Source organism: Pempheris klunzingeri, chromosome 22 (genome assembly GCF_042242105.1).
Source record: "Pempheris klunzingeri isolate RE-2024b chromosome 22, fPemKlu1.hap1, whole genome shotgun sequence".
Lineage (NCBI taxonomy): Eukaryota > Metazoa > Chordata > Actinopteri > Acropomatiformes > Pempheridae > Pempheris > Pempheris klunzingeri.
In genome coordinates this window covers 10,688,558-10,710,325 of record NC_092033.1, presented here as the reverse complement: position 1 = coordinate 10,710,325, position 21,768 = coordinate 10,688,558, and the positions used below count along the sequence as shown (strand labels likewise).

General features: G+C 41.2%; 1 protein-coding gene across 1 annotated transcript; it reads right to left on the bottom strand.

Annotated features, from left to right (window-relative positions):
• Nucleotides 1-368: 368 nt before the first annotated feature.
• dcn (decorin) lies at nucleotides 369-18,279 on the bottom strand. Its single transcript, XM_070853630.1, has 8 exons — nucleotides 18,015-18,279; nucleotides 10,526-10,758; nucleotides 6,235-6,347; nucleotides 5,388-5,601; nucleotides 4,346-4,459; nucleotides 3,832-3,925; nucleotides 3,075-3,213; nucleotides 369-1,845 (listed from the first exon to the last, which is right to left on the bottom strand). Exons 2-8 carry the CDS (start codon nucleotides 10,737-10,739, stop codon nucleotides 1,645-1,647), a joined length of 1,089 nt encoding a protein of 362 aa, XP_070709731.1. The 5' UTR covers nucleotides 10,740-10,758; nucleotides 18,015-18,279; the 3' UTR covers nucleotides 369-1,644.
• Nucleotides 18,280-21,768: the final 3,489 nt, after the last annotated feature.

Sequence of the window (21,768 nt, the reverse complement as noted above, 5' to 3'; positions counted from 1 at the left end):
CAGTGTCGATGGTGTGTTGTAACATCTGTAATGTGTCATATTGTAACCAGATGACAAGATGCTGCTCTTTGTTGACAGAAACCTCATAAAGTGTCTGATAAAAGTGAAAATCCGAAAACCAGTTTTCTATCATTAATATGTTCCTGAAGTACTGCCTGCTAATGTGTATTCTCTGTGTATACCTATTGGTGTAAGTGTCTCACCTATTTCTCTGTACGTTTTACCTGTACCTCCTCTTGGCCTTGTCTACCAGGAAGCTGCTGCCCTTTTTGTATTTTTGCTGCAGTTGTTGCAGCACCATCCAGTGACCGCGAGCACATCACTGATAACTAACGCAAGTTCTGGTCATTACATCCATCAAAAACAGCTACTTTTTCCATTAGTATTTTTATTTTGTTTAGGACACCTTAGCTGGAGCCCCTGCTCCGGAAAAAAAGAAGAACACCTTTGCTGATATATTAAGTCTGAGCTATGGTAAGTGCTTGTGCCTTTAAGCAATGAGAGGTTTTTATACAGCATTTATATACAGCGTCTATACATACAACATTCACACCAACATGGTTGCAGTGGGCATACCAGCCCACATGCACCCTCCAATTTTTCTTGACTCTAAAAAAGGAAATAAAGGGCAGGGAAACATGGAGAGAAATACATACAGGCATTAACAAGAGTTTCCAGAAAGCACCAGGTTCAAGTTGAAAGGAAAAAAAAAACATAAGAGCATGCATATAAATCTTTGGGAATGGCTTCTGTTTAAAATAATATGGTTTATTCTACATTTTTTAGAAGCTATTTTCACCTTGTTTTTTATATGGAACAACACACACTAGGAGAGGAACAAGGGATGGAATGTGATGAAGAAAATGTGTAAAAACACCCAGAACTAAATCAACACTGAAGTAAGCACAAGAAATCACAATGTGATAGAAGTCACGGTTGCTTTTATCTCTACTTGAATTGAGCACAATACAAATAGAAACTCAGAGTTCTTTCAGGGAGTGCAGCACGGTAATGTTGCACTCTGAATGCTATTCCTAGTACACAGGTAATATCTAGTACATTCTAGTATACCGGTTGTTAAAGGTATGATCAAACACATGTTAACCCCTTGCTGCCTGCTCTACAGGCCAGCTCTCTTATAATTCATACAATGGCTAGAGGTCGAGGAAGATTATCTAACTGGGATTTATCACATTTTCCACTGAGTGAGATTTCAAATCTTTTTGGTAAGGGATCCACCTCTGAATTTCAATACGTTCACTGAAGGAGTTGCACATATTATGCACATTGAAGTGTTACAGCATATATGTGAGAACACATTTGCAATGTTTATGCTTTACTGCGTCTATGAATGATGTGCTGTGTGTGAGAGCATCACCACAGTATGCTGGTTTTTGCTGTAAGCTGTGTGTACTACTGTTGCACCGACCTTGAAGCTAAATAATGAATATGATATGTTGTGTTTGAGGTCCATGTCCACTAAAATTTTGAAATGAGTGCGTGGATTAATGACATTGTTGTTTGTGGGGAGGCAGTGTTGGGAGGGGTCAGTGTTGTGGGCCTGTGGTCAAACACGCACGCTTACAAAACTTTCACACACTCATTTACAAACACACACTTCCTCCATGAGGCGCGCGGGACGCTCTACTTCTTCCTGTAGTTGCCGAGCTGGATGGCGGAGCGGTCGAAGACGCAGCGGAAGGTGATCGGCTGAACTTCCCAGTAGGGCACAGGGTTGCTGAACAGGCTGATGCCAGAGTACATGGCCTTCTTGTAGTTCAGGTCAGGAGGACAGAAGTCGCCTGTTCCAACAGCAGCAATCTTGTTGGCATGGAGGTAGACCACCTAGAGAAGGGATTTAAGTAATGGCAATCTTTGGTCACTGAGTGGGATGTGCATGGCAATAATTGCGTAATTTCCAAAATGAAGATAACAAGTCATCCTTATAATAATTACTCCTCAAGATAGCCGAATAGACTTTTTCTTTTCTCTTTCGAGTGTTAAACTATAAACATTGGGAAAATGACTTCCTGTATGTAAAAGCAGGAAGCAACAAAGACTCAATGATACTTCATGCTTGAGAACAAGCATGTTTTTACATGTGTACAAAAACAGAAGTACATAAAAAAAAAGCATATGAACATAAGAGGGACTCAAAACAATCAGTGCTCGTCAGCATTCATCATGCAGCACTAATGGGGATGAGAAGGTCCTAGAAATAAGGGCAAAAGGAGGGAAGAGCCTCAGACTCACTGGGACAGACAATATAATGCTAACTACAGATTCCAAATCCAGAAGCAGCACACTACACATGGAGAGGAGTCATAATGAGTTATAATTGTTTACAATGTAATTACATGCAAAAAGAGCTACAGATAAATGTGAAACTAAACACCTCATTAAGTCCCTCTGGGTATGTAGTTACTGAAATAAAAACCCACCTGAGCACCTGCTTTCAGTACTAACATCTTTATGAAGTTCTACTTATTTTCCACTGACAGGTGTACAGCACAGTGGTTCATTAGGAGTTAAAATATAATCCTCACCAACTACAGGAAATGACCTCAAAAAGGTTTCATGGGGATGGGATTGATGAAGCAGTTACTCAGGCTCCAGGAGCCTAATTGAGATGATGACATAAAGTGAAGCCAAGCTAAAGTTTAAGAGCCTGGAATCAGGTCTGTTTACACTTCCCCCCTACAGCTAAAATCTGTAACATAATACTCTGACAGGCTACCAACACTTTACTCAGTAAATAAACTAAATGAATCCATGTGACTGTTGTTATGGAAGGCTTGGTTAACTTATAATCGGGCAGTGTGAACCTAAACAAACCGAATGCATAAATCCAACGAAGTAAACTTTTCCAGTATGGTTTAGATCAGACAAAATGACCTGTGTGTGTGATCACACTGTAAGAAAATGAGAAACATACCTGTTTGCTCCAGCAGAGTCAATTTACTGGAACTAAATGGTTACAAAAACAATCTTCCATGTTGTTTATTCAAACCTGGATTAATAACACCAAGATGCACAAGCGCTGTCATTATAATTGTCACCAAACCAGCATGTACCTGGATGTACTTGTGGTCCGCCAGGCCAGGGGGTACACCGGTCAGGGCGTTGTTGTCGAGGTGCAGCTCTCGCAGGTGGGGGATGTTAGCCAGTGTGCCATTTTCCACAGAGCTGATCTCATTATAGCTCAGACCCAGCCTGCAGGAAAAATCAGAAAAGTAGAGGAGACATGGAAATGTGTAAAAGAGCAAGGACCAAAGGAGTTTGCTTCCAGCTGCCAAACTCATTAGCTGGTAATAGAGCAAAAAAGAAAAAAAAGAGCTGAGAAAATGAGGATACCGAAAAGAATCTACACCTGTCATTGAGGCCATCGCTTTGCCAGTATAGTCCTTAATTATGAGTGAATGGAAAATAAAACCCATCCTTCACTCACATCCTCTCCAACATGAGCTACTTATGCTGCATCAAAGCTCTCTTTGTTCTAGTTCGGAATGCACGATCTGAGCGGTGATCTTATAAACACTGTGTGTCCAAATTTTACAAGTAAACCTGTTATTTTGATTATCCAAAAACTACTGTTTAGGTTGTTGGTAAAATGTCATTTAATTCTGGCGTGCAAAAAACCCCGAGCATTCCTGAACCTAGCATTCCAAGTAAAGCTAATAAACCAGAAAATGAAAACATGAGACGACATGATAGACTGTGAGTTAACCTAAACAGAAAAAGACTGATACAGCTGTGACATTATTCATGCTGCTTTAAAAGTTAAAGTCAAGAAGAAATGATAAGGTTCAGTAGAATCATAATTCTTCCTACTTGGCCAGGTTCTTCAGGCCCTGGAGGCTGCCAGCAGTCACTTTGGTGATCTTGTTTCCATCCAGGTGGAGCTCAGAGAGAGAGCTGGGCAGACCTGGCAACCCACAACACAAGGAGTACCATCATGAGCAAGGCAATGGTTTAAGTTACACCACTATACACGCTTGTATAGACATGAAGCCAGTTTTACATTCAATTTTAGCTCAAAATGAGCAGATATATTGTCATAGATCGGCTGTTTCAAAGTCTATTAAATCCAAAGGATCCTTATTCCATCTACTATTGTACTAAATACACCAGACATGTTCCCACCCTGAGATAGGCTAGTTTTGAATTACTGTGCAGTACAGTTTTTATGCTTTTTTTCCCACATTGAGCCCATTGTGTTGCTTAAATCATGCATTCTTTTGACAGAGAATGGTTGTTTTTGGCTGAACCAGGGTGTATACAACTAGGATTGAACCCAATTCCCCTCTTTAGGAATTATTTGTGGAAACAGATATTAGAGCTTTACCTTTGGGGATTTCTGTAATGTTAGTGTCTGCAATACGGATGTAGGAGACCCTTTTCAGGTCAGCAAAAGCGCCCGCGTCGATTCCTGCGCTCTTCAGAGGGTTGGACCCGAGCTCTGGCAATAAAAAAATGAATGAAAAACAATTGAGATCACAGAAAGAAGGAGAAGAACGAAAGAGAGAACAGCAGTAATGGATCACGATTAGCTAATTCCTCTGCGGGTGTGTTACGGGAACATTGGGCTGAGTCATGGATAAACAAAGTGTTGGGCAAGAGGATAGCTTGTGTTTCTCCTCGCCAGATTCCCTGATTTGTCACAGAACACAATTTTCATATCATTGCACTGTAAGGGATTGAATCCACATTTTAATGCTTGAGTTGAGCAATGACACTATTAAAATGTGTGGAACAGGAAGGTTCACAAGTGAGAGATGTGTTGTCAAAGTGACGAGGGGAGCAGAAGGAGGATGAGGGGCAAATAACTAGTGATTCCTTTGTGAAAAACAAAACAAAACATATGCTGTGTAATCAGGTATGAACAGGCTGCCACAGTCACTTCAGACTGCGACATGTAAATTTCAACAGTGAAATGCCATAGAGCAAAATTTTCCTTTCTTTCCAAATTAAGATTCAATGACCTACTTGAGCAATACATAGAATTTTGTTCTGCTGTTAAGTGATGGCCTGTGAAGGCAGGTTGTGTTTTCACACATTTATTTTCAACATTCAAGTGGGTATGTAGAGTTGTATATTACACTAAATTCTGAAATAATCCGACCAATTTTAAACATTTAACATAGGCCAGAAGAGAATATAATTTTCAAAATCTAAATTCTATACGCATATTCCAATACTAGAAAACTCAGCACAGACTGTGGACATGTTAAATTTAAACACTGGTTTCACTCCAGCTAAATATTTTCATCATTCCCGCTGAACTATAACCATCTGCAAGCCACTGGCATACTTCTTCAAACTGCTGGACTATCCAAATAAATATCTGCACTTCTAAGCGAATCCCACAGTGTTTTTATGGTTCATACCCATGACGATGACATGGGACATGCCCTGGAAGGAGGCCTTTTTGATCTTCGTGATCGCATTCTCGTGGATGCGCAGCTCCTGCAGGCTCTTGGGCATATTGGCGGGTATGTCCTTTAGCATGTTCTTAGACAGGTAGAGACGCTGCAGCTTGGTCAGAGGGCTGAGGGCCTTGGCATGGATGATAGTGATCTTGTTGTTCACCAGGATCAGAGCCTAGAAGGAAGAACACCAGGGAGATGAGACACTAGTGTTAAATATTACTGTTCCTGTATCCAAAGTTCTTTTATTATGGAATATTAACTTTATTTGAAACTTAACACCTCAGTGGCTTTTATTGTGAAACATTCATTGCTATAAATGCACCATGGAAATATAAAAAAGTGTCCTTCCCAACTGAGATTCTACAGGAACAAGACATTTGGATTTCAGCGGCTATAAGATACTCCTCCCTGGTGCCTGTGCTGTCAAGATGGAGGACCAAGTTCAAGTCCACTCTGGTTTAAGTCCTAATGCATTTTCAGAGGAATCTCACTCCTGCTGTTTCACTCTCGTGTAAGCAGACACGGGGCGATGTGAGGTATGTGGTCCATTCCCTTGAGGAGCCAGTTACATTATGGTGGAAACAGCTCTGGCCGTCATACAGAAGTATTTATTGCAAGCAAGAAAGCTACAGGAGTTTGAGGGCGTGAGGGTGTAAGGCCTGCGGGTGAATAGTTTCCATGCACCTGGTGACTGGGGGAGTGGTGTAATGATGGTGAAGGTGGAAGGAATGCTCCGTGTTTAAGAATGGGTAGTTGTTTCTATCTTTGATTAGTAAATGCTAATACACAGATGGAAGTATCTTACATGTAGTCCTTTGAGGTTCTTGAAGTCATTCTCCTTGATCTCGGTGATCTTGTTGTTCTGCAGGTCCAGCAGGGTGGTGTCGGCTGGGATGTCCCCAGGAACTGCCTGCAGACCTGATGGTGATTTTTGTTATTATAAGTTGTTTAATTACATAAAGGCTATGAGGGTTAAAGAATACAATGCAATAAAGTGATGCATGATGGAAAACTGAGTTTGAGGTGACAGCTCCGGTTACTGTGAGGTACTCTGACCTCGAATTGTTACAATATAGTTGCCTACTCGTCTCCATGGCCATTGTTAGCGTAGGTCTATTGTATGTTAAAGGCCCTGGAAAACTTCCTGCCAAAGTTAGAGAGGTTTTGGTTCCTCTGAGATGTCTCCATATTTGTGTTTTTGTCCTTTAATCATTCATTTGAAGTAAAAAGGGTGATGTCACACATTTCCAATCGGAGTTAAGCAACATCTATATCAAAATCTGATGACAGTTGTTTGGTCCTGTTTTTACGTTGCTAGCGCTGTCTGTCACGTCTGATTAAACCACACCAACGCAGTCCTTATTTACCAGTTTGGCTAAGTTTTTGAGTGTTACACTGTAAACTTTTTTCTGAACTGAAATGTTGAATATGGAGAAGTACATTAGATTTGAAGTTTTCAGGGGTTTTAAGCTCTTAAGAACTCTTATGGACTGCACACGCACAAACAGACAGATAATCAAACCTGGATGAGCTGCAAAGACTAACTGAGTTCACAGTAGCGACACTTTGAAACAAAAAAGTCTGCTTTGTCAATGTAGCATGCTACATGAAGTCTCAAGGATAGGGACTTGGAGCAAAATGGGTTTTATGGTGACATTCCAGAGGGACCAAATAACTGTGTGATATGCTCCGAGGCACACATGGTGGAAATGGACCTTAAAACAAATTTCCTTTGGAGTAAGTAAGCCAGTGCATACCTGGACACTGAGCTCACACTAAATCATTTTGCTTGGACTTTATCATAGCACGTCATGGTTAATGTGACACAGAAAATGGCATGTGTAGTGAGAGACTGTTTGGTTGAGCTGCCCGTTTCTAAACTGAGCAAAGACAGCTGGGAGTTACAGTGTATGCTCTTCTGCATCCGTGGTAACACAAAAAATACATTCATAATGGGCAGTTTACATTTCAGAAGAAGAGGCGTAGAATAAACTGTTTAACAAAGAAGCTTACACTCTGTATCTCCAGCCTGCATACGTATGTCTGGACACATTTTGTCCTAAAAGCTTGTGACGACTTCTGTTCCGCTCACCCAAACATTACTTCCAGCTAGGTTTGCTTTTCTGTCAGCTTTTCCAACTCGGCAGCGGATGACCCACAAACCATCACAGCTGTTTGTGGTCACCTCCATCATTACAGTGCCACACTGTACACCTCTATACTTACGCATGAATTCTTTTTTATTGTTCTTCTCTAAAAGTCAGACTATCTCAGCCTCTGCTGCTTTAGTGTTGAATCTGTTTCTTGTGAGCACCGCAACTTAATGGAAATGCAAAAATAAAGAGCTGGAATGGAAGCTGGAAAGTTTAAAACTGGTCTAATAAAATTAAAGATGTCAATATGTGTCATATGTCAAAATGTTAGCCCTTTAGATCTTTTACAGATCATTCAGATTTGATTAAAAACATGTCATAAACCAGTTTCTCAGCCAGGTTTTATGTCCTTGTGCATTTACAGTAAGCTAAGTTATCTCATGTCTGTGAAGATTCTCAGTCATCCAGGTCATAGTTATTCCTTAGGAGTTGAGCAAAAGTGAACTGGACTCGTTGAAAGTACTTGAAGACTACGGATTCCTACGGAACTATGGATGAGTTGAGTTAACCTGGATGACTGAGAATAAGTTATCTCATGGCAAACACAGCTCTTGAGCTTCTTGCAAAAGAAAATGTGGAGAAAATTATGTTTTACGCTAATAAATCTTAAAATGAGTCATCTTTTGAAGTACTGAGTGACATTCAGTTGTCGAATGTATTGCAACACTACATCTTTTCAGGCAAATACTTGGTAATAGAAAACAAAATGATTAGCACTGGAATAATAATCAGTGTGATGATGACAATAACGTGAACTGACTAGTGCATATGAATTATTTTGACGTCATGTTTCAGTCAGCTTCTCCCTTTTCAGATGATTGGCAGGAAATAAGCCAAAAAAAAAAGGGAAGTCTCTCAGTCTCTCTAAGTGTATGAATGCTTTAGATAGGACTTGACTCATTGTCAGCACCTCTAACCATTTAAGGCTGTGTTTGACCTTTGACGTCATGGGACTGAGTAAATTGGGAATATTTTTGTTAAGTCATATGGTGTGGGTAGATGTAGGTGTAGATGACTACAGATATATTTTTATTTAGGGATTCTGCTGATTGAACCATTAGGTAAATCTTCATATGTGTAACCAAGAACATAAGACAGTTGTGTGAGTCAATGGATAAACAAGAACTCCTTCTATCAAAGTTGGCAAATATAATCACAACTAATTTTAACCCCAGGCTAAAATTTCTCTACTGAATGTTTTAGTTGTCGTCCTGCCAGCTGCAAACTCACAGAGAAAAATCCACATTGACAAAAGCAAAAGGGTGCTTTGGGATGTTAAGCAGACTCTTCTGTCTTGTCCAGGCCTGTGTGTGTGTGTTTGTTTCCACATATATTCATATAAGTTCTAATCCTGTGTGTTTAAATGTGCGAGTGTGTGTTGGCGTGCATGCCAGCAGGTCTGGGGAACAGATGGAGGCTCTGGACTGAGCTGTGCTGATGCAGAAGTTGAGAATCCAGCCGTGGAGCTGCATCTCTGGGGAAAGTGCTGCTGCTGACTGGGGCCCCGGCTGGAGGACTGCTGTAATGGAACCAGTCTTCTCCTAAACACTCACTCTCTCCAACTATTTCTATTCTATTTCATTGTCCCTCTTAAGCTTGCTTGTGGTTATGAGTGGGTTCTGTCTGTCCACTCCTCTTTTTATTCCATCCTCCCAGTTAGCCCAACTGTGTCACTCCCCTTCTCCTTCATCTCACCCCTTGAAGCTAGTGCCCCTTCTTTTCCAAACAAAAGCAAAGCCAAAAAACTATCAAACCCAACTGTGTACTGAAGCACTTTTATGTAATATACAAGAATAAATGAGGTCAGGGACTTTTCTATAACTACGTTTGTGAGATGACTCAAGCTGTTGTATATGCTGTACATCAGATCAGACAAACAGAGTGAATGAGCTCCAAACAACAAAGATGACAACTGAGTAAATTGTTGTGACTGTTCTGAATTGAAAAGCTGACTAAGAGATTCTAGTCTTTCCACTGTAGTGAGTAAGCTTTACCTTAAGAAACAAGCTTGGGAACATTTCAGCTTGTTAAAACTGGGATTTCCTCAGACTTTCCAAGAGGCAGGCTAACCTATAATCTCCACCACCATTAAAAAAAACAAAATGTAATGTATGTAATGTTACAGGAAGTGAAATAAGGCTCACGCCATCTGCGAGCATTTAAGGTATCAACAGTACGTCATGTTATCTGGACTTCACAATGATGCGTAACATTATATACATCTCGAATGACCCTTTGGGTTTGGGTGGATGGTGGAGGCAGCCAGGCTTGTAAAGTCAGTGACTTTTTCTGCTCTTAAAAAAGAGTAATATCACGGTATTGTCAGCACAATAAAATGACAGTAAAACTACTGCAGACACCAATCTGACCTCAGCATCTGATCCATCAAAGTGGGCTCATTTGTTTGGAATCCAGGCCAGAACACCAAATGGAGGAATGAAAGAAGAAAATGGACGTGAACAAGACGCTTTGTAGTCTTTACTGCTTTTGAAGTTGTGGTTCTTAAGATTAAAAGCACATTAATGTATGTACTGTAGTTGCGAAACAGATTTTTTAGGCTGTAATATTAGTGTTATTCTTGCTTGAAACCTATGCTATTCTCTGTTTTATATCATTGTGAAATTGATTTCTTAAGCAAGCAATTTGAGGATGTCACTTTGGGCCTAGGAACCTGTGAGGGGTGTTTTTCTATATCTTCTAACATTTTACGGGCAAAGTGATTGATTTGTTAATAGTCAGCTGAATTCCAGCCCTGTTATATTCAGATGGGGTTTAAGTAATTTTATTTGCTTTGTTTCCAGTAATGAAATGCTGCACATTCAACACACAATTATAGGTATTGAATGTAGATAGAGATAAAGAATGAATCCCACACACGTTGAGAAAGAGTGTGGGAACATACATATACCACATGAACCATCAGTGGGAGGTGTCCTGTCTTACCGAGGTCGGAGCACTGGATCACACGCAGGTGGCACTGGCATCTGAAGGGGCACTTGGGTCCTTCAGGCATAGCAGGGAGGCCTACATCTATAGTCACTTCAGGGTCGCCTGATCCTGCCTCATCCTCCATCATGAAGTCTAGGAAGCCGGTCTGACGGAAGGGCAGAGCCCAGCAGGCCGTGACCAGGAGCAGAGAGAGACAGGCTGACCTCATGGTGCTGCTAGCAGGGAGCCTGGAGGACAAGAGGACACAGTTCAAAAGCTTTGAGTGGGTATGCTTTCAAAATAGTCCGTGTATGATTAGGTTTGAAACTGCCCCACTCTGTGTAATTGCTTCTTTCTAACTCACTGTAATATTCAGAGGGAAAGTAGGCAAAGAGAAGGGAGAAAATAGATGGTGCAGTGAATCCACAGGCAGAGAGACACACAATGAGAGACACTGATTGAGGTCCCAAGAGGCAAAGGGCAAAGGTGAGAAGTGGAGGTCAAGAGGCGGCGGGGTTAAACACTTGGGTGTAACAATTTAGTGAGGTTGGTAAAATAAGCCATTTAACTGGTCAGTTTTAGGCAGAAGGTGAAAGGTGATAAAGCAGAGGTTAGCGCAAGAAAATTACACAAAGTTACTTTGTCAGAAGAGACAAGCTGTTGTGGCAGGTTTACTAAGGAATAAAAGGCAAAGCTTCGCTGTACAACTGGAGAAGTTCCTGGTTTGGGAATCACTGTGCAATGAGATTAAACAGTATACCAATGTGTAGCTGATGGTTCATTGTTAGAAATTTTGCTTTGAAATAAGCTGGACATCCTAATACAATGTGCCTGTGTTGTTTGTGTTTGCACCAAAGAAAGAAACAACATTGGCATTGGCTTTTAAAGTAATACACAGTGATTATTTGCTTGCCATTAAAGTACTTTATCATCAGTGTGATACAATGAAGAAGCACAGATCTACTGTACCAGTGGAGTCACTGGGAGAATCCTGCTTCCGTAGGCTTTCGTCTATTTCTAAACACAACCGCAACCCCGTTGACACATACACATACTCTCTCAGACTCAACTCAAACAGTGTGGAGATCCACACAAACTCCCTGACCTTTTACATAGCAACACACACACACACACACACACACACACACACACACACACACACAGGCATGCAGATTCCCAAAGACCCAGCAATCTGCTTATCATGTGTATAGCCAGAAGTTCCCTCTTGGTGCCACAATAATTGAAGGGCGGATTTGAGCCGCAGCTGCTAACAAATGATTTGGGAGCAGTTTCTATGCAGCGGACCTTGACCTGAACATCATGACCAGGATGATGAAACTAACCCAAAACCATTTGTTGGCCTGATCTGAAAGTGACTCTGGGATGGTTTATATGGTCTATGTGCATGTGCCTGATGATTATGTGCTGTAACTGTGTTTACCGTCTTTTATTTGAGTGTATATTTGCATGTTTTTAGGTGTGAGTAAAGCAGTAATTTATGTATTAAGTAATAAATGCACAGATTAAAATCTTTCAAAGGTTTTCAATAGTCTGTGTCTTTGTGACAGCAAGCAAGAGAAAGAGATGTGCTGATGTAGCGTAAGGGCAGGTTAGGGTTACATCAGGTCATGAGATCAGGGTTCAGAGGAACTTTCAACTCAAGCAGTGATTATAGTCCCCGTCCACAAAAGAGCCACCACTGTGACACACTGTACAGCTTCAGTCCAGTGGTTACAGTGCTTGCATACAGTATGGCCAAGCTTGAAATCACTTCCATTCAAAGGGGAGTTGTGTTGGATGGGATAGTTCTGCCTCTTCATGTTTCAATTTTACTCTTGTTCTGTTGCTATGAAGCGGAAAAACCTGAAAATCACTCAAAAAGGGTGATTTCATAAGTCTGCACTTAGAGCATGGAATTGTGTCACGCAGTGTTTGATGTCTAGATGCAGTTTTCCATGCAGAACTTTTGCCATTTTGTCTGACTTGGAAACATGGAGCACTCACTGTAGCGGGAGGCGCTGAAACAAAGAGCTGAGGAGTCTGAACATACAGTAGATCCAGAGGACACGTTGTTCCAGTCTTCTCGACAGACTGAGTAATCTTGGCTGTGTCACGCTTTCTTATCTAAGCCCAGCTGAAAAGCCAATCCAACGAAAACCTTGTTGTAGACTTGGCAGCAGCGTTATGCAGTCGTTTTGGATTTAGAGACGTAAAGCACTCCTGGGTCAAGTAGTGCCTGTAGATACTTTTTGATGGGCATGTTTTATCCGACTTGCTTGTTAGATGTGTGATGATACATTAATTGCCGATACTGGAAAGTATGTGGAAGTAAGTTTATCACTTAGGCGCTAGTGTCATGAACTTCTCACATCTGGCACATCTTGCAGGCAGGAACGTTCAGAATGATCTACAAAGTCAGTGTACCAGTTCTGTTTCAATGAACGGCAAAGCTCACAAAAGAACAGAGGTTTCACTACTGATTAATGAACCTTATCTCCCTGCTCTGACCCATGGCCACAAGCACATAAACAGATATACATGCACATGTGCATTGGTGCCAAATTTCAGACGGCCCACCATGTGTCCTGCCATTAATCCATCACCCTTTGTCCATAAATGTCTCAGCAGCTTTTAATGTGAGCCAGACAGGCAAAAAGAGGGAGACAAAGAGAGGTTGGCCTAAAACTAAGCTCTACGAGCATTTAATGGTTTCAACATTACTGCTAGAGACAAGAATTACTGCTACTTTGTGAGTCACAAGCAAGCACATCAGTTGTTGATGATGAAACTAAAACAAGATTTTGAAATGAAACCAGGAAAAAGGAATATAAGAGATTTTCGGGGATTATAGTTTGGGACATTAAGCAACAATTTGTGACCACAACTACACAATATCTTGGAGATGGAGGGTTGTACATTGAGAGGATTTATTGCTATGCTTCAGCATTAGAATGCTAGAATGCTGGGGATATGATCAACCAAGATCTGTCTGTGAACACTGAAATCAAAACAAGGAATTATGGTCCAATGAAATCTTTTTTTTCAAAGTTGAAATTCAAGGTTTTTCCCAGCTTTCCCAGCTGGGCTGAACCTCTGAGGATGATGCATGAGACAGCCTGCTGTGCCCCAGGCAGTAGTTTTTTTCATTAGTCTGCTCAGATGTGTCCACAGACCCTGCAGGATGGCCTGCTCTAAGAGGATACCCCCCCCCCCCCCCAGCAGAGCATGCTGGAACATGACTTGACCATGCAAACTCACCAGTATCAGCATTTCTAATCCTCTCAAAGAAGATACAACTTGCTGTTATGAGATAAAGGGGTATTCCCCTCATCATTTCCACTTCAAAGATGAGTCCTAGTGATGACACCGAGCTGGACACCAAGCCTTGATTTTACAAAGTTTCATTTGAGTCCCCAGAAGCTTACAGAACATGATCTGACTTTTTATGACCATTTCCTGAAACTGATAGATTGGTGAGATGAAACTTTGCTGTATTTCTTTTGCTTTTTGCATCTGCAGTTGTTTTTGATAATTAGTGTAGACAGACCATATGGCATTCTTTTTTTTAATGGTTTTAACATTTGGGTGATGGTTAAGTGTCAAGTCAACAATCTGAATTATTTGCATTGTTAAGTATCCTATCTAAACTCCTCCTCACAATGTTCAGCGTGGCTACATGCAGGGACGTGGCCAGTATCACGTCGTGGTAGAGCTGTATGCCAACTTACAGGATAAAAATGGGACAGCCTTTATTCCCAAGTAGTGGACTGACACTAATCAGTCTAAATGTGGCACAAAAATGGTTTGTGCCACTAATACACTTTTAGGAATCATGCAAGAAAGACTGTCACTGTAAAAAAAACTTCACACAAATGCAAAATTTGAAACATAAAGACAACAAAAGAGGTAATCTAGAACATTTTAGGGGGAGGTCTCATAAATTTTGCCATTTTTATTTTTGACATAATTTTGAAAAAGCAATGTTGAGTTTCATTGTGACTTTTGTGAAACTTTGGGTGAGCATGTTCATGTACTAGTGAACAAATCTCATGAATGTTCTTCTGCTAATCTACAATATAAGTCATTACACTGTAATTATGGTTCAAGGGCTTCCAAAGAGTTTGAAAAGGGTTTTGAATGGCAGATGCCTGCTGACTTACTGCTCATGGAACTACGGTGGATATAAATAAGATATACTAAAAAGTGAAAAGCACAGGCAGGTTTACGAAAGTTCAGCCTGTGTTTTTAAAAGATTTACAATCCCAGAAAAGGACATGCGGTAAATGGTACACTAACCATCTCTATCTTCCTCTCTCGTGTCTCTGAAACCTGCGATTCATCATCCCATGTCCGACCAAGAAAAAAGGGGTGGAGGTTGACATTTCCTGTGGCGGCGGCATCCTTGTCAATTCTCCTGTGTCCCTCTTTTGTCTCATCTCTCTCTTCCCTCCCTCCACTCTCCCCTAAGTCTGGCCCCAGCATTACTAATGATTCCCAGACAGGAAGCAGAGCTCGCATGAGGGAGTAAAGTAATTTTCCCTCCTTTTGCTTTGTCACTTTCTCGTCTTTGTCGCTGCCTCTCATTGAAACTTTCAACTTCAGAAAATCAATTAGATTCCCGTGGAACAATTACCACATCAACCAACCTCAATAAATCTTTCACTGAAACTTCTGCAGCATGAAATGAGCATTAAGTACTATGGTGTCTTGATTTTATCAAATCAAACCATGCTGTAATAAAGGAAACAATCTAAAGCAGACACCAACTACCATTCTGTCCTCCACCCTTGTACACTACATCTCTCCTCCCCTCTAACTCTCCACAGGACTGCTTCTACAGAGCGTCTGTCAGCAATGAATCACTGGAAGGTATTTACAAGGCCACAGGACGTTTAAAACACGTGTGGCCCTTTTAACCCATCAGCAAATGAATGTGAGCTCCCCTCCCACGTGGTTATATAAACACATATGCTCGGACGCATAGGCATGATCAATAACGCTAAGAAAACGAGTTGTTTTATGAGCTCCTTCCTTTGGCAGTGATGTGAGGAGTTGGTGGTCATCAACAAATTGCTGATATATCGGGGGATTTTTTGAGTGAGAACGTGTATGTGAAAATATGCAAAGACACGGCCAACAAACAATTTCAGAGCCAAAACATTCTTGTAATAGGAGTTAACCAAATCAGTCTTCTCTGGAAAATAGCCATCCATGCTCCCATTTATGTCTGCATGGCTTCAATGCATTTTTGGCTTCAAGAATGCCCCAGACACTCTTTTGACCACAACAATCGATATGATGTCTTAGAGCAGAGAAAAAAATAAAGTGTCAAAGCTGTAACTGTTATTGAAAGATCATTTTAGGGTCTCTAAAGCATGCTTGGTGTCTGGAGCCATAGCATGAGAAAGCCAGCGAGTGGTTAAACCACATTTCAGCTGTTCCATGAGAAGAGCTGTCGGCCTGCCATCAACCTCAGTCCCATTATCAACAGTCTGCGCTGCACAGACGTGGACGAACTGCCCAACCTTCTCTCCCTTTCTTCTCTTTCCATCTCCTCCTCCCTTTTGTGCTCCATCCTTCCTTCCTCAGCTTCTTCTGGTATTTTCTTTCTCTGTCTGACCCTTAAAATTTTGGCCAGAAAGACTGACATGTGGAACTTTCTGATATTCCAGTGAGCAAAGGGGGGGAAAAACCCTTCATGGCTGATGTCCAGTCAATTCCATTGTTCTTTTGCTCTTTTTGACCTAGAGAGTTGAAGTCCAGATGGAAAAAAAATGCAGCCCCTGAGTGTAATTCTGGGCCTTGTCTCCTCCAAATCTTCTGTTCACTCATTCCTGGTTCAAATGTTAAACATCTGCTCGACATACTCAAAAAAACTCAAAAGTATGATCTGGTAAAGTGGTTTTTATTGCTGAGTGTATTTTAGTAGAGTGTTTGTGCCATTTTTAGGCTCTATTCTAATCTAAGTCCCACTTTTCATTCTATTTTGTTTGTCTGTTTTTCCCTTGTTCAGTTTCACTGAATGCACTTTCAATGCAATTCAGTGCAGCTGAGCTTTATTAGGTTTTTTCCTTGCTGGCAAAAAGGATGTAATGAGTTAGCAGAGAGTTGTGTGGTGGCTTGCCGGGAAGCCTTCAGACCTCTCTTTGATAGAGGAAGCTGTACCATTACGGGATTAATGGCACTGTGCGTTGCCAGGTACAGCTTTTTTTCATCTCCTCTTCAAAGCCTCTTACTTTAAGTTGCTCCTAGCAATTTGGGTCCTGTTCTGCTCCTGTGAAAACACAGCAGCGAATGCCACAGTGGGCAGGGAAGGTTCATATTGAGAAGAAACAGAGCTGCAGAGCAGACAGATAAGAGATTGGGGTTAAAATGGTCTGGTTGCAGTCTCAAGTGAACTACTGAAATGGAAAGTGTGAGAAGCAGCAGAACAACTTTTCCAAATCAAGGTCTTGACAAGCAATAATGGGCTGAATCAACACAAAGAAATCTTCATTGTTGTTTCAGCTTTTTTTCCCCTCATTTGTTTGTAGACTGGCCAAATGCCACAGGGAAGAGAAAAAAGGAGAAAAGAATGAAAGAAAGCTGAACAAAGAGAGAAATGGGACAAATAATGCATCAGATCATTATCTTTTCCACTGACGTTAGCAAAAGAAATGAAATAAGAAACAAACAGCTTAAGCAGAACATCTAAATTTCCTGCCTTCCCCTCGCTCAGCCCCTTGTTTTTACATAGGAATTACAGATCTAATACACTTGGCATGTATCAAACTAACACACTCACAAAACTAGCTTGAGGAATGGACTTCCATATGGGTTACATCTCAACAATCAACAAACAAGTGTCAAAACACTTGGTCAGTTGCCACAAAAAGCAAAAAACAGCGAGCTGAAATTGTAAACTGAGAAAGTGCTGAAAACATCACATGGCATTCAGTGGCGGATACTTTGGAGATAAATGATGGGCCAGAAGAATTGGTTTATTTGGCAGAGGGGTGAGGTACCAGCATCAACTGCGCTACCACACCCCCTTTCCTAGCCGCTGGTCTTTCCCCTGAGCTGTGTGCAGACTGGAATGGAAATGATTAAGGGCTCTCATCACAAAGCCAAGAGAGCTGTGGGAACAAGACCTGCCAATATATCCGGAATATACAAATGAATGCATGAAGAAGTGAATAAAACAACAGAAAGACACACATATGCTCAAATGTAACTGCAAATATAGATAAATGAACAAACAAACCAAAAGGAAAAAGCAGTAATCTTATCTTAATAAAACAATATCATCAGCAAATTATATGACTTTTAAATCATGAATAATATGATTTGCCACGCTTCCATCTATGCAAAAAGTCACAATTCAGGAAAAAGCAAGCCATTCTTTAAAGACTATTAAAAACTATTAAAGACTATCAAAAGTTAGTTCACAATGAAACCCAACTCCTTATCCTCACTTCACCCAATGTTACTTTTCTCCAGTTTCAAAGTTGAGGGATTAACCTACCTGTTCTCAGTAGAAGCAAGGCAAAGAGTAGAAGTGGGCGAGATGAGCTTGACTCCCAAAAATCCAGTCGAGTGGGGGGGATGAGACTGTGAAGTGGCTGTGAGGGCCTATGGGGTAATTGGACTCGGAGCGCGTGTAGCCAAGATCAAGCAGGTGTGCTCTGTCACAACAAGGGGAGGAGAGAGAGAGAGAGAGAGGGCGAGAGAGGAAGAGAGACAGAGGAGAGAGAGGGGAGAGAGATAGGAGGGAGGGGTCCGACCGCCGAGCTCCTCTCAGGACCGAAACAATTGGTGGAGAACTTGCCTCGCTCTCGCTGCCTGCTCCAAAAACAGCTGGAAATGGAGAAGGGTGGAAGAAAAAAAAAGAGGAGAGAGGGAGCAGGAAAAAGGAGACAGGGAGAGGGAGTGAAGAGAGTAAAGAAGAAAGGAAAAGAAGAGAAGGACGCAGAGAGTTGGAGTTGAAGGCAATAAGCAGTGATTCAGCTGGCAGCCACCCTTACTGTGACATCTGGTAATGATAGGTCCAGTGTGGAGCTTAGCAGAGAGCGCTGCACACAAACTCTTTCTTCCCCTTTCACACTCTCTCTGTCATTCATTCTTATTCAGCCTCCATGCCTCCATACTGACTACCCCAGGAAAAAACAAAAACACCACACACACACACACACACTTTTGTCTAATCTATTCAGATTTGCACCTCCCCCCAGTAGACCTCCTTCTCAGTTTTAACCCCATTCCCCAAATCTTGAGTAGGTTTGTTTGGGTTGTCTCTGCAGTCCTTAATGAACTATTTGGTCTATTGGACTGAACTGGCCAAAAACAGAGGAGGAGGCTCTTTAGGGGACTATGTGGGAGGTAGAAGGCTTCAACATTGGACAAATTAAATAAAATAAAATGTCCAGAAATCAGAAAAGTTATATAAGAAGGGATAAAAGTTCTTACAATTCATCCTGAAGTGGACATGAATCACTGTTCCGACTCTCATGGGAATCCATTCATTTGATTCAAATCGACAGATGTAAGCCTCATAACACTAGAGGAAAACTCAGTGGATCATCAAAGTAACTAGGATACATCGGCTGGGAAACATGGATGTCTGAACCAAATTTTGTGCTACGTCACCCTGGATAAGTGACAGCTTTGACCTGCTGATGGTGATAGGTTAATGTTATGGGAAACAGTGGCACTGGACTTAAATCCTGAGGTGCAGAACCAACCAATTCATAGAGATACTTTGCTTTGCAATATTTACTTTTCACTGTCTAGTAAGCTTGAAATCTGGACTTTGTGCTTGCTGGGTTGGATCCTGCAAAGCTGTAGGTGGGAGGGTTGACTTTTAACACCAAGTGAATCAGACCTCGTCTTATCATCTTGAAGCAAAGGCGTTGGTGTGGCCAAGTGTTTAGAAAGACTGTGTGATGGTGTTGCAGGAAGGTCACGAGTTTAACTTCTGCATTTGTCAAAGTCTCCATCCGCAGTAATGTGTTCAGTTGGCAAGAGAGTCTCCGCTTCCTTGTTGTAATTCACTCTGGGTAACAGATCCTCTACTCAACTTTGCATGAAAATAATGATGCATGGATAAAGCCTTTATATCAGTAATCTTTATTCTTGTGCAAATCCAGATTAGTTCTGCTTTGATACTTCTAATAAAGTCTGAAATTTCCACACAGTCAACAGAGATGACACATTTGAGTCACATGTTTCTAAATCAACATCTTTGTGAGGCAACTGTTAGTTGCTGTTGTTCAGCTGTTAGAGTTCTTTTAAAGTGAATATAAGAAGTACACAAAAGGATAATCACACACATTTCAACACCTATGGTGATTGAAGCTGCTGCATCGTTTTAGATTGTTTACCTCAACCAAATATGTGCTTCTTTTCTTGCGTCTTTATTGAACTCTTGATTTTGATCACTGCTTGGATCAAAAGGACAATCGCTGGATGAGCTTTAGCATGGAAGAAAGACTGTCTACCTCCCTCAGCTGCTCTCTCTCTTTTTTTCTCTCTGCCTTTTGCTCTTTTTCCTCAAGACTAAAGGGATCAGATAGCATAAGAGCAGGTTTCATCCTGTCTGGCTTTTCCTCTCTCAACTTGACTGTCTTTCAGAGCAGAGGGCAAAGGGCAGACCACACAAGTGGTGGCCCCAAGTGTGTCAAAAAGGTCCATCTCATTCTCAAGAAGACTCCTCTTTTAGATGGATCTGCACTATTTTTTTCAGGTTTTAGCACAAAACAATGACATTAGCTAAGTCGTATTTAAAGAATCCTTAACAGACTGGAATCCAAAGATGGAGGGAAGGAGAAGAGGAAAAGACTAGCATGGAAAGAGGTCAGAGGCCAGGAGGATGACAGCATGAATTGGAGTATTTCATAAAGCCAGGTGTCCAGCACAAATGGTGAGATCATACCTGGCACAATCTATGATAATGGGATTGAGAAAGGAGAAAAGTCCGTCTGTGTCCTTCAGTCTTAGGCAGATGATGGAAAGCAGGTGGTTTTGCAGCGATACGTGGCTGCTGTGGAGACAAGGACTTGTTTTCGAGATCTAACCTGTGACCTTCCGGTTACCTGGTGGCCTCTCCAGAAGAGTATTTGGAAGAAAGACTGTATCTTGTATTATGAAACTGATGTCTGACCTCCTTTAGGCAAACAAAAGTAGAGTACCTTTATGGGGAATCAAAAGAACGTCACTTTACAAACTCATTAATCTAAGGTAGCCTGCCAAACAAGAGACAAACTGTTTTAAAGTTTTTTAAAAGTGGCATCTCAGGTAGCCTAAAGTTTTATGTGTGTGTCTAGATGGGAGAATGAAAAATGGAGAAAGATAAGCAAGAGTTTGCAGGTATTATTACCTGTGCTCAGAAGAAAAGAGGTTTCAGATAGAGGTCAATGGGTCAATATCAAGTTGTGACTTCTGCATCACCTCTGCAAACCACTGAGGATTTGCCAAAAACAAAAGGATCAGTGCAGTCATCAGGGTGTTGACAGCTGTGATTCTCTGGGCAGCAAAAGTCTTAAAGAAGCTACAAGCTTGAGCTGTGCACACTTTTTGAACAGGATTTAAGATTTATTTAACTATGTTTGGATTATGTTGCAGACATAGCTGCTGATACGTTTCTGTGTGGAAAGGTGACACATAGAGACATAAGGGGACCTCTGCGGGTTTGTTTTCCTGTACCGACATGTTTGGGTAGAGAGACAAACCTGTAGCTCATCGCTCCATCACTCAACATGCAAACACACACATTTACACAATTTTCTGAAAAGATCTGGAGGCTATGTTGGCTATGTCTACGCTCTGTTTCACTTCTGTACATCCACTGTATCAATCTATCATCTGGCACTGGCCACCATTTATACGTCTTTTCTGTAAAAAGATTGTTTTCCCTTTTCTTTATCTTACATCTCTTACTTTTCAAGTCAAGCTTTACAACAGGACCATTCAAAACACCACTTATGAACACTCTCGCACAAACTCTGTCTATACTAGTGTATTACAAATGATTGGCCAGAAACAAAACCATTTGGGGGCCATTAAAGTCAGTGATGCAATACAGTGAAATGATGTATGAGATTTTTAATGACAACACATTCATTTTGATGTAAGAAAAAAAGATGTTATGGCTGATATCTACACGTCTAGACAGGTTTGATCAATAGAAGCTCAAGAGCGGGCATGGTTCGGTTAAGAGATGTAGCCTAGGGGGGTGTCTAAATGAACAAATTGTTTCGACACTTCCCTTTTCTGGTAATTCA